This window comes from Rhinatrema bivittatum, chromosome 19 (assembly GCF_901001135.1).
Source record: "Rhinatrema bivittatum chromosome 19, aRhiBiv1.1, whole genome shotgun sequence".
NCBI lineage: Eukaryota > Metazoa > Chordata > Amphibia > Gymnophiona > Rhinatrematidae > Rhinatrema > Rhinatrema bivittatum.
Window position 1 is genome coordinate 20,264,820 of NC_042633.1, and position 13,278 is coordinate 20,278,097.

General features: G+C 51.4%; 2 protein-coding genes across 3 annotated transcripts in view; both read left to right on the forward strand.

Annotated features, from left to right (window-relative positions):
• IL11 (interleukin 11) overlaps positions 1 to 899 on the forward strand; it is a 35,525-nt gene extending 34,626 nt beyond the window's left edge. Inside the window, exon 6 of the mRNA XM_029584437.1 lies at positions 732 to 899. Within this exon, the coding sequence (XP_029440297.1) occupies positions 732 to 899 (168 nt within the window). The remainder of the gene's footprint in view (positions 1 to 731) is intronic.
• Positions 900 to 6,377: 5,478 nt separating this feature from the next.
• The window catches only part of LOC115080241 (C-Jun-amino-terminal kinase-interacting protein 4-like), a 38,228-nt gene continuing 31,327 nt past the window's right edge, over positions 6,378 to 13,278 (forward strand). Inside the window, exons 1-5 of one of the 2 annotated variants that reach the window (XM_029584396.1) lie at positions 6,378 to 6,729; positions 6,808 to 6,960; positions 7,374 to 7,690; positions 12,107 to 12,227; positions 12,540 to 12,610. In XM_029584396.1, the coding sequence (XP_029440256.1) occupies positions 7,385 to 7,690; positions 12,107 to 12,227; positions 12,540 to 12,610 (498 nt within the window). In that variant the 5' untranslated portion in view covers positions 6,378 to 6,729; positions 6,808 to 6,960; positions 7,374 to 7,384. Of the gene's footprint in view, positions 6,961 to 7,373; positions 7,691 to 12,106; positions 12,228 to 12,539; positions 12,611 to 13,278 lie in introns of both variants that reach the window. The other variant, XM_029584395.1, reaches the window with a different exon arrangement.

Here is a 13,278-nt window from a genome sequence, read left to right on the forward strand (position 1 = left end):
TTGAAAGCTTGGATACTACAAGCTGGGCTGAATTCAGTTTCCTTCTGGCCCTGCTAGTTATATTAAAAAATTGGCCTCCATAAGGGTGTCATTCAATCAGAAATGTCACTTACTAGAAAATGTCCTTGTCCTAGAATTAACTAGCAGCTGGGTCTATCTGGCAGGCAGTAATACACAGGAGTCCTAGTGGAAACGCAGGTGTTCACATAGCCAGGTCTGTCTGGCAAGCTAAGCAGGGGATCTGGGAGACTGGATTGTATTGGCCTTGGTGGCTATTTAGATTATCAGAAAGCTTTGTGACTATACATGAGAAAGGAGGGGTGCTGGGTGTGGAGTGGGAGATTTTGGGTGCGCATCTACTCAAGAGAGTAAGGTATAGTGTACTCAAGGAGGTATATAACAAAAACTAGCCTAGCCAAGGAGAGAGATCTCACAAGCGGTCACAGTCTAAGGCAGGCAGCTAGGCTATATCCTTGCAGAGCGGACAGGAAGATCTAGGCAGACTGAATGGGCTGGCTGCTCTTTTTTCGGCTGTAAATCTACTATGTTATTCTGACATTAAGAAACGGTTTCTCCAAGACAGGATGAGAGATGCCCTTTCTTATAAATCAGATTTTCAGAGCCTGGGGAGGAAGGGGGGTGGGATGTGAATCTGGGCTTGGGGGGAATTTTACGATTCGCTCTAATTCCTGGTCTTGCTCTCTGTGTTCTCCCCCCCCCCCCCCATGCAGATGGCAAGGCTGAACCTGGTGCGTGCCAGCGAGCCATTGCCCCCGCTGCTGCCCACCTCTGGCACAGACTGGTCCGTAGGCCAGAGCGGGCACGCCATCTTCCACCACTTCCACCTCTTCCTGGACTGGGCAGCCCGGGCCCTGGTGGTGATCCGCAAGAAACTGTGAGAAAGGGGGAAGGGAGGGGAGAGAGGGGGGGGGAGGCGGGCCCTCTGCTGCCTGTGGGCAAGGCCAGAGGCACCTCAACTAGTTCTCAATTCAGGCTCCCGGTGATCCTCCCCTCCCCCTCGCTGCTAGAAGCTGTGAGAAGAGGGGTGAAGGAGGCCTTGCGAAACCTGGAGACGTTAGGGTTTTTATATTGTCATTTTAGTTTCTATATGAAATACGTAGATGTAGCAGACTAATATTTATATAATCTGATATTTATTTATTTATTTTATTGCATTTTTTTATGTTTTTTTTTTTTTTAAACCTTTCGACATGTTGAATGCTTTTTTTTTTTTCGGTTTTTGCCTGGGTATGGCTAACAGGTTCTCTCGCCCTGGCCTTTTTTTTTTTTTCTGAGGTGGGTTGGTTAGCGGTTGTGGCCAGGCGAGGACAGGCACCTTGTAATTATTAATCCTGTGTTCAGTACAGTTAGGGGCCTCTGCAGTTTTTATTTTATTTTTTTTTCCTGGGAATTAGAGTTTATCTACAACAAGAACAAAAAAAAATGATGTTTACCCAGAGAAGCAATAAGTCCTTGTTTTCTACGGATTTCTCCCGTTTTTGTTCTTGTTCTAGTAAATGCCCATAGAGTCTTCGGAAAATGAAATAAAAGTGAAAACGAAGGTCGCTAAGGTTTACATTACAACATTCCTGTTTCTCTCTCCTCCATTCCTATCTCTCTCCCTCTCTATGAAGGGATATTCATCTCTTCTGTCACCTAACCTCCTGGGACCTCCCAAGGGCAGCGGGATTAAAAGGAAAGGGTAAGAGATGAGCTGAGGATTTGTTGCGCACAGAGATGCAACCTCCTAGCTCCTCGGCATTTCCATCATCCTTTGCTGATGCACTGAGGGCATCTAGCGGCCAAATGCAGAATAACAAATGAGTCCTGACCAGGGGGCAGATAACATTTAAAAGCATGCTGGGTGACTCTGCCCTAAGTCACTTTATCTCCCTGTGCCTCAGCTCTAATCCCCGGCTCTGACACTGACTCTCTGTGTGACCCTGGGGGGAGTCACTTTATCTCCCTGTGCCTCAGCTCTAATCCCCGGCTCTGTCACAGACTCTCTGTGTGTGACCCTGGGGGGAGTCACTTTATCTCCCTGTGCCTCAGCTTTAATCCCCGGCTCTGTCACTGACTCTCTGTGTGTGACCCTGGGGGGAGTCACTTTATCTCCCTGTGCCTCAGCTCTAATCCCCGGCTCTGTCACAGACTCTCTATGTGTGACCCTGGGGGGAGTCACTTTATCTCCCTGTGCCTCAGCTCTAATCCCCGGCTCTGTCCCTGACTCTCTGTGTGACCCTGGGGGGAGTCACTTTATCTCCCTGTGCCTCAGCTCTAATCCCCGGCTCTGTCCCTGACTCTCTGTGTGACCCTGGGGGGAGTCACTTTATCTCCCTGAGCCTCAGCTCTAATCCCCAGCTCTGTTACTGACTCTGTGTGTGAGACCCTGGGGGGAGTCACTTTATCTCCCTGTGCCTCAGCTCTAATCCCCGGCTCTGTCACTGACTCTGTGTGTGTGACCCTGGGGGAGTCACTTTATCTCCCTGTGCCTCAGCTCTAATCCCCAGCTCTGTTACTGACTCTCTGTGTGTGACCCTGGGGGAGTCACTTTATCTCCCTGTGCCTCAGCTCTAATCCCCAGCTCTGTTACTGACTCTCTGTGTGTGACCCTGGGGGAGTCAATTTATCTCCCTGTGCCTCAGCTCTAATCCCTGGCTCTGTCACTGACTCTCTGTGTGTGACCCTGGGGGAGTCAATTTATCTCCCTGTGCCTCAGCTCTAATCCCCGGCTCTGTCGCTGACTCTCTGTGTGTGACCCTGGGGGAGTCAATTTATCTCCCTGTGCCTCAGCTCTAATCCCCGGCTCTGTCAATGACTCTCTGTATGTGACCCTGGGGGGAGTCACTTTATCTCCCTGTGCCTCAGCTCTAATCTCCTGCTCTGTCATTGACTCTCTGTGTGTTCAGTCACTGACTCTCTGTGTGTGACCCTGAGGCAAGTCACTTTATTTCCCTGTGCCTTAGTTCATAAAAGACATTTATTGCTGGAACTGTTGCAATTGAGTTTTCTTTTGCATCACCCGTCTGTCCCTGCTTTTTCACAACTGATGTTTCCTGTGTTTATATATTTAACTTATTGCTAATTCATATTTATTGAAATGTTCCAGACTTAAGAATGAATATTGTACCATTGTTTTTAGCATTTCACAGTGGATAGAACAGTATTAAGTATCTTTACAATTCGCCCTCCCTGACCAGCTTCAACTCCTCCAAAACAAATCTAGGGAGGGGGCGGGATGTGTTGGCGATTGAAATCCTTAGGGAAATTCAAAACTACTTCTTGCATGCCACCAGAGGGTGGGCAGAAAACTCAGGACTGGTTCAGGCCTGCCCTAGATGACCAGACGCTCTCTTCCTAAGAGGTAGCAGGAACCGCCTCACAATGATGACATCACAGCTTTCATACCCTGGTAAACAGCAGGTGAGGTCATCAGCCTGGGACAGAGCCTTCCATTTTTCTAATATAAATTTTGAATTATTTGAAGGGACCGATGAGCTATCACTGGTGTCACAAGGTTTTTTTAATGTTTTTTTTTAAGGCAAGAGTCTCCAGCTTTTGGAAAATTTTTTGAGGCTGGAGATTTTATGTTCTTATGCACTTGTATCATTTCTCATGAGCAAATGAATTAGAGAAACAAAGACAATGGTGAAAGACACTAAAGAAGAGCTGGAAATCCCTATTTATTTGACAGCATGTCTGTGGTTTCCTGGTTCCCTATGTTCTTAAATATGTATAAATTATTTAATTTAAGGAGGATGTTCAGCACACTCTGCTATTTATGATCATATTGTATTGTGTGTGTGTGTGGGCGTGTGGGGGTTTTTTATTATCAAAAACTTGAATAAAAAGATCTTGTTAAAATTTGATATACTTTCTCTTCAATCCTCTCACTGTGTCTCGCTCTTCAGTGGCGTAATTCGCTTTTGTGGGAATGAGAAGACTGGTGATGTCTTACATACACGCAGAGTTTGGGCAGCTGCTGTGCGTGCTTTACACACACACACCCGGCACTGGTGAAAGTTAATATTATCATCAATCATTCATATAACGCTATGAGAAGTATGCAGCCCTGTACAGAGACACCTAACAGACTGACCCTGCACCGTGGCGCTCACAGTCCTCAAGGCAGACATAACACTCTACAAAAAGCAAATATTGCGACAGCAAGGCCTTGACTAAGAAGATTTTAAGATAGGTGAGGACAGACAGCTCTTTGACTGAGTATCACCCGATATGACGTTTGGGATCTGGAGACGATTCAAGGAAGGGCTCTGGTTCTGTGAGCTGTTTACTACGTCTCTGTGCCATCAGCAGACATGAACATCTGGTCTCTGCCAACCCCTCTCTGGGCACTACAGAAGAAGCTGGGCCTCCAAATTCCTTGCCCGGGTTAGGAAAAGATTTGAATTATCCGAAGGGAGCCACAACAAACAGCGCAGGAAGGTTGGGGGTGGGGTTGCAAGGAATCGGTTTAGCTATTAGATAAATTAGCCATAAAATAAAATCCTTGGCCAGAAGCAATCAGCAGAAGAAAATTAGTACAGAGGGTGGGCAAGAGAAGGGGAGGCCAAATGAGGCTTTCAATGGAATCATTAAAAATAAAACTTTAGACCAGCTATTAAACAGAACAAATTCTTTTATACTCTATATTCTTTTTTTAACCTCCTGCTGGGGACACATGTGCAGTGGCACGCAGAGCAGAACACCACTTTTTTTAAATCAGAGCTTCCCAATTCATGCATTCTTGCCCTTTGTGGAGCACTTCTGAGGCCATGTGCCCTTTCCCAAACAGTTTCACTTTCCATTTCATGTCTTGGGTACTCACTGTTTGCTTTTAGATCTCAGCGCCAGTCTTCCTTTCCTCCCCACCCAAGGGCCTTTAAGGGGGGAAGGAAGGCTGAACATCTGTGCCAACAAGTGAATACAGTGGTCTGAAGCAGCCACTTTTACATTTATCCCTGAAATACTGGAGCCAAAGCAGAACCTCCCCGCCCCAACACATGTCTTTCTTCTAGCACACATGCAGAGACTCATCCCACGGCTCAGCAGCTCCCAGGAGAAGCAAACTTGCCCTGGATTTGCCCGCCTCCCTTTTGGTGTAAACTGGGGCTTGCAGTTCCCTGCGCTTTACTGAAGGGAAAGGGAAAAAAAAAATCAGGGGTGAAAGCCCAAACTACAAAAGGCGCAAAACCAGGACTGGAACAGCCTGATCAGTTGACCTGAATTGAGGCAGCTACCCAACTCTTCATCCCCAAAATACTAGAAATTACTGATGTAAAGCAGGAGTACAGCACAGACAGCTGAAGAGCAGATCTTCATCAGAGCCCCATGCAGGCGTCACACTGATACAGGTAAAATCATGAATACAGCACAGACAGCTGAAGAGCAGATCTTCTCAGAGCCCCATGCAGGTGTCACACTGATACACATAAAGCATGAATACAGCACGGACAGATGAAGAGCAGATCTTCATCAGAGCCCCATGCAGGTGTCACACTGATACAGGTAAAGCATAAATACAGCACGGACAGCTGAAGAGCAGATCTTCATCAGAGCCCCATGCAGGCGTCACACTGATACAGGTAAAATCATGAATACAGCACAGACAGCTGAAGAGCAGATCTTCATCAGAGCCCCATGCAGGTGTCACACTGATACAGGTAAAATCATGAATACAGCACAGACAGCTGAGGAGCAGATCTTCATCAGAGCCCCATGCAGGTGTCACACTGATACACGTAAAATCATGAATACAGCACAGACAGCTGAGGAGCAGATCTTCATCAGAGCCCCATACAGGCGTCACACTGATACACGTAAAATCATGAATACAGCACAGACAGCTGAAGAGCATATCTTCATCAGAGCCCCATGCAGGCGTCACTCATACATGTAAAATCATGAATACAGCACAGATAGCTGAAGAGCAGATCTTCATCAGAGCCCCATGCAAGTGTCACACCGACACATGTAAAGCATGAATACAGCACAGACAGCTGAAGAGCAGATCTTCATCAGAGCCTCATGCTGGTATCACACTGATACACGTAAAGCAGGATACAGCACAGACAGTGGGACGGGGGCAAGACATAATACAAAGAGTACCCTCTGATTGCCAAAAATCAGTTTGAAGACAAAAGAAAATATATCATGACAGAAAAGAAAGAACACCACAGAGTAAAAGAGGCATCAACAGAGCCAAGGAAAGCGGTGCAAACTGATCCTCTGGAGGTGGAAGGGCCACCTGGCATAGAACAGCTCAGGTGTCCTTCCTGGTGTCACATGATCCCTGTATCACATGACCTGGCAAGAAGGTGCCTCCAATCCTGCACTCTCCACCTCTTCCTCACCTTCTCATCCACATAGCAACCACCTCCCAAAGATGAACCAGGAAAACGGAGCCCAAGATTCCTCTGGCTGGAGATTGGGTCTCTCCCACCCCTCCAGCACCACCACCCCCTGGCTCTGACTGGTGCAGTGAGGGATCAGTCACGGCAGCGCCCGCCCTTCCCGAGCCACTGGTGCCAGCCCCCTGGCACCCACAGCTGAAGGCTTTAACTCTTCTAGGAGAAAGGCAAATGAATCCTGCACCCCTTTTCTTACCCCAGTAGGCGGCAAATCCCTGGGGGAGGGGGGGGGGGGTGCGGAGGCAAAGTAGAGTAAGATATGAGGTCAAGAAGGGACTAAATCAGCTGACAGCAGGAGGAAGTGGAGAAGGAAGCTGAGGTAGGGAGTTTACAGGCTGCAGACCTGACAGATGACAAACTTGTTTTGAAATATATAAATGTATGTATCTGTTGGCAGAGACAGGCGGGGTGCCAGAGAGAGAGACGGTACGCCATGTGGCACGGAGAGAACAGGAAAAGCCGGTATGGGCCGCAGAAGCTAAAGTGCTTCTGACTTTCCGGGTGACTTCAGCTGCAGCCACCGCTGGAGCGCGCACGCGGAGGTGTAAGGGTAGGTGCTCCCTGCACTGCCTGTCACCCAGGGAAATAATCTGAAGCCGTGACCTCCCCCCCCCCCCCACCCCCCACCTTCCCTCTAACCAGTTTTAGGCTTTTCTTACAGTTTTTCCAAACATCCCCTTTTTATTTTATTTCTTTTTACCACAGACTGTGACGGGGAGGGGGGGGTGGGGGAGACACATTCTCTCCCTCCCACCTCCTCACCTTCCTCTCCCTCTCACCCTCTCCTCCTGTCTTGTCTTTCCCTCCCATATTTTCCCCCCTCACAACCTGCCTCTCTCACCTTCCCTTCTACCCTCTCCCACTCATCCTTTCCTCCTAGCCCTCTCTTTCTCAAAGAGGGATAAAAGGGGGGGGGGGCGAGCAATTCAAACCCTCCTGAAAGTGGGTGCTTGCTCCCTGCAGGGCCCCAAACCATGGAGAGCCTGGAGGAGGTGTTTGGAGAGGACATGGAGCCAGGGCGGGGCTTGGAACTCTATGATGAGATGGTGATGGCGCTGTCCAGCAGTATTTATGGTGAGCTGGAGAGACTGATTGCCGCCTACGGGCAAGGAGCAGTCACGGGGCTCATGCCCTTGCTGGTGTCGGTGCTGGAGGGACTGGGGGAGGCCAGTGCCCAGGCCCGAGAGAGGCAGGAGCAGCTGGAGCTGGCGCAGGAGGACCAGCAGCGGCTCCTGGTGCAGTTTGAGCGGGAGCGGGATGCAAGGAAACATGCCGAAGAGGTAAGCCCGGTGCCTTTCACTCTCTCTCTCACAATCCAGGGACGCTGGGGGCAGCCAAATGGGTGACTCCGGGCTCTTTCAGAGCACCTCACGATGCCCACTGGTAGAAACGCCCAACTGGCTGAAGAGATACATGGGGAAAAATCTGTGGCAAAATCTGGGCTTTTTGGGGTTCACCTTTGCAGAAAATGTGTGTGTGGGGGGTGGACATGGCTGGCAGAGAGCGGATAAGTCCACTTTGGCTACATTTTTATTTAATCTTTTACATTTCGTTTTGTCACACAAGGCTGACGGGAGTAGCTTTGCCAGCTTCCCTGTCTTTCTGCACGGAAAATCTTCTCTAAAGAGCTAGCTAGGGCGGTGGGAAGTTCTGCGAAGGGCACATGTTTTGTTTTACGGAACAGCACACCTTCAAAGTAGCAAAGAGGTATGAAGGTAGCAGCTAGATACAAGAGTAGGGTCAGAAAAGAATGCGACAGGCTGAGCTGGGCCGCCATGTATGGAGGATGGCGCCTCTTTCTCACAGCCACATTACTTAGCCCCTGGTGAGCATCTTTTTTGTCTTGAGGCAATCCTTCTCCTCCACTTTTGAAGGCCTGCTCGGTGGAAGCGGAGATAAGGACGTTGCATTTAAGTGTGATTCGTGAAGGAAGGCTCACCTGGGGGGATCATACTTTCTGTCCCTACAGGAGTTCCAATCCTCTGCTCTGCCCTGTGGAAGAAGTGAGCTCCCAACCCCCCCAAGCACACAGTTGCTGAAACAGGGATTACATCCAATATTCTGGTGAAAGCCACCTTGTTGCAAAGGTCCCTCCCTTATCAAATTGGCATAGCAGTACATTTTGATATTATGTGCTCAAGAGGGAAGTGTTTTGGCCTACTTGGCCACTCTGCTTTCTCCCAGGACAAGAAGGATGGTAGTCCTCACAGATGGGTGAATACCAAGCTGTACAGGGCCAACAGACACAACAACAGGGGTGCTGCTGGCAACAACGGGAGGCATCATGAACCACACACATTGGGCCCTAGATAGGGAGAGTTGGATTCTCACACTTGGAACAGGTTACGAAGGACAGACTGGCCCGAAGGCGCTGTTCTGCCAACCATCCTTGTCCAGACAGAAGTGGGCTGCGAATGTGTAGAGAGAACTCCACGTCGCCATAGATAGTCCAGGATAGTCCAGGAGCCGTGATGTGGGACAGGTGAAAGGGTCAAGACCCTGCTCCGCACACCAGACCAAGATCCCCCTCCACTTCAACTGGTAGGACTTCCATGTGGAAGGCTTCCGAGAAGCTACCAGGACCTGCGACACGTTCTCCAAAAGGTCGAGAGCCTGCAACACTAGCCTTTCAACGTCCAGGCAATGAAGGCCATGGACTGAAGGTTCGGGTGGTGCAGCCGCCCCAATCCTGTGTGATGAGGTCGGGAGAGGTGCCCAGACGTATGGGCTCCTGAACCAAGAAGTCGCGCAGGATCGGGAACCAGACCTGTCGCGGCCAATGCGGGGCTATCATGATCATGGAGCCCCTGTCCTGCTGGAGCTTCAGCGGAAGCGGAGGATACGCATACAGGAGACCTGCGCTCCACGATTGAGCGAAGGCATCCAAGGCTGGTTCTCTGTCCTCCCTGTACAGGGAGTAGAAGCGACTCACCTTGTGGTTCTGAGGGGAGGCGAAGAGATCCACATCCAGTAGACCCCATCTGTGGAAGATCTCGTCCACCACGGAGGGGTTGAGGGACCATCCGTGGGGGTGGAACGCCCGACTCAGGCAGTCTGCCACCACATTCTCCATCCCTGCCAGGGTTACTGCTCGCAGGAGCATGTTCCTGGATAGCGCCCAGGCCCATATCTGCGTGGCCTCCTGGCAGAGCAGATAGGAGCCTGTGCCCCCCTGCTTGTTGACATACCACATGGCCACTTGGTTGTCCGTCTGTATCAGGACAACCTTGTGGGACAGGCAATCCTGGAAAGCATTCAGGGCATACCTTATCGCCCGTAGCTCCAAGAAATTTAACTGGCATCTCGCCTCGGGCACCGTCCATACAACTTGCGTGCGGAGGCCATCCACATGTGCACTCCAGCCGATGTTGGAGGCATCGGTGGTAAGGATCACCTGAGCAGAAGAGGCCTGAAAGGGAAGGAACCTCACCAGGTTGGCCTCTCGTTCCCACCATGCGAGGGAGTCCTTGAGCGGCCTAGTTATCCGGACCAGCGCAGAGAGCTCCTGGGAGGCCTGGTGCCATTGGGAGCGCAGAGTCCACTGCGTTACCCTCATGGCCAGGTGGGCCATCGGGGTTGCGTGCACTGACGCCACCATGTGGCCAGCAGCCGCAACAGCAGGTGGGCAGATGCCATTCGCTGGTGGCGAAGGGACAGCACCAGCCCTGCCAGAGTTGTTCCACAATCGCTGGGGAGGAATGCCCTGCCCACTGTGGTGTCCAGGTATGCCCCAATAAAGCTGAGCTGCTGGGACGGTATCAACTGGGATTTTGGATAATTGATGAGAAAACCCAGCGACTGGAGCACATCGACTGTCGAGTGTAGGGTCCGAAGGGGTCCCTCACTCGATGTGCTCCTGATGAGCCAGTCATCCAAGTATGGGAATACATGCACCCCCTTGTGGCGCAGATGTGCCCCCACTACTGCCAAGCACTTGGAGAAGACACTGGGTGTGGAGGCGAGGCCGAAGGGTAGAACCCTGTATTGGAAGTGCCGCTGGACCACCAAGAAACACAGGAATTTCTGATGAGGCGAAAATATGGCGATGTGTGTGTAGGCGTCCTGCAAATCGAGAGAGCAGAGTCAATCCCATTGATGAAGAAGGGGAATCAAGGTGCCTAATGAGACCATCTTGAACCGCTCTCGCCTCAGGAACCTGTTTAAGGCTCGGAGGTTGAGGATGGGCTGGAGGCCACCTGTTCTCTTTGGAATGAGAAAGTACCTGGACTAGAACCCGGCCCTGCTGGGCCCGGGGAACTGGCTCGACGGCCTTGGCCCGTAACAGGACCAAGAGTTCCAACTCGAGGGCCGTCGAATGTTCCACGAGACCCCATCCCGGTGAAGGAGGAGAGTCCAGTGGAACGCTGAGAAAATTCAAGCGGTAGCCCTGTTTCACAATGGTTAACACCCAGTGGCCCAGCAGTCTGCAAACAGACATATCCAGCCCCCAACCGGTGGCCCGGGATCCTTGGGCACCGGAATCAGGTTGCTGCTCTCTCTGCGCCAGACAAAACCCCGCTGCAGGGCCGGGTTGAGGCGCAGGCTGGGCCTGAGGCACCCGCTGCTGGTGTGATTGGACCTTAGGGGTAGCCCGAGATGCCCTAGCATGAGGGGCCAGAGAATAGTATCTCCGTTGCCTATAGAAGGGTTTCCTCGGGTCCCGATGGGTCACCAAAGGAGGGTCCGAGTTGCTGGCGGCCAGCTGTTGCAGGGTTTCGTGGTGGTCCTTTAACTGGGCCACCGCGTCCCGGACCTTGTCTCCGAACAGGTTTTCACCCGTGCAAGTTAGGTCGGCCAGCTTCTCCTAGACTTCAGGGCGGAGGGCGGAGGTCGGAGGCCTTAAGCCAGGCCCAGCACCGGGCACTAATACCTGCCGCCGACACCCTTGCCACCGTCTCAGAGACATCATAGGCTGCCCGAACTTTGTGCTTGCTGGCCTTGAAGCCCTTCTGCACTATGGATTCCAACCTTTCTTGGAGCTGTTGCGGGAGACTTTCAGCAAGCTCCTGGACCTGCTTCCAGAGGTTGCAATTGTACTGATTCATGTACAATTGATATGCCGCAATACAGGCAATGAGCATCGCCCCCTGGAAGACGCTGCAGCCCAGGGCATCCAGGGCCCTGTGGTCTTTTCCTGGAGGGCACAAGAGTGAGAGCGGGATCGCTTAGCCTTTTTCAGAGCCGACTCCAGTACCATCGACTGGTACGGAATCCTGGGGCTTGCTGTTCTAAATAAATGGCATCCGTCTTCCGGTTCACCGGGGCGACGGAGCCTAGGTGCTCCCATAACCGGTAGAGGAGCTCAAGGAGGCCCCCATGCACGGAACAGCCACCACCTCCTTCGGACCATCGACGAATTGGAGGATTTCCAACATTTTATGGCAGGCATCCTCTTCAGTGAGCAACTGAAAAGGTTCTGAAGATCTGATGTGTCGTGTTTGGTTTTATATGGATTGTTGTTTTTGTGTTATGTTTGTTTAGTTGTTTAGTATGGACTTTTATGCCACTTTTATCTTTTGATTGTAAGATATAATGAACATTGTTCTCTCTGGATTAGTGGGTAATAAGTATATATAAATAAAATATGCAAGTTGTACCTGTGAGCTGGAGTCTCCTCCTTGCTCCCAAGCCAAGGTGAATAAAACAAGAAGCATTTCCTTGTCCCTGATGCCATGTCCCCCCCCACTCCTCCACAGAGGTGCATGGAGATGGAGGACAGTGCAGAGCAGGAGCGGAGAGGGCACCAAGCATCGCTGGCCTCCATGGAATCCCAGAGGAAGCACATGGAGATGAAAGCTCGTGGCTATGCCGACCAGGGTGAGTCCTGCTGCATTTCCCTGTGGCTCTTTCTCCCCACCTTGAAGGGTCTCTCATTCCTGCAAGATCAGGGTTACCACCAGATAGACTGTTCTGAATTTTCCCCTCTGCCCCCTGAATACGTAGCTCTCACTTCTCCTAAAGAATGCAGGCGTCCACTGCTGTATATGCCATCCTGTCTTGCAAGAATGGTAGGAATTATAGTAGGGGCAACAGTGTCTGCATGGGAAGAAGTTATATGGGTTTCCCTGCTCTATGCCCTCCAGCCTGTCGCCGAGCAGTCTCACACCCTCTGTTTTCTCTCCCATGTAGTGGCAAACCTGGAAGAGCAAAGGGCAGCTCTGAGCAAAGAGCTTGCCTCTCTGGCCCAGACTCACACCAAGGTGAGGAGGAAAACTGGCTAATGAGTACCTGGAGACGCCTTCATAATGTTTCCCTCATTGCTGGTCTGCAGCACCCCCTGCTATTCCAGTACTGAGACCCTCACACACAGCTCTGCCAATGCACCTCACTCCTGCCCTGCAGCACCCCCTGCTATTCCAGTACTGAGACCCTCAGACACAGAGCTCTGCCAATGCTCCTCACTCCTGCCCTGCAGCAACCCCTGCTATTCCAGTACTGAGACCCTCACACACAGCTCTGCCAATGCTCCTCACTCCTGCCCTGCAGCACCCCCTGCTATTCCAGTACTGAGACCCTCACACACAGCTCTGCCAATGCTCCTCACTCCTGCCCTGCAGCACCCCCTGCTATTCCAGTACGGAGACCCTCACACACAGCTCTGCCAATGCCAAACCTCCCTCCTGCCCTGAGCACCCCCTGCTATTCCAGTACTGAGATCTCACCACACAGCTCTTGCTGATGCACCTCACTCCTGCCCTGCAGCACCCCCTGCATGCCAGTACTGAGACCCTCACCACAGCTCTGCCAATGGCACCTCACTCCTGCCCTGCAGCAGCCCCTGCTATTCCAGTACTGAGACCCTCACAACACAGATCTGCCAATGCACCTCACTCCTGCCCTGCAGGACCCCCTGCTTATTCCAGTACTT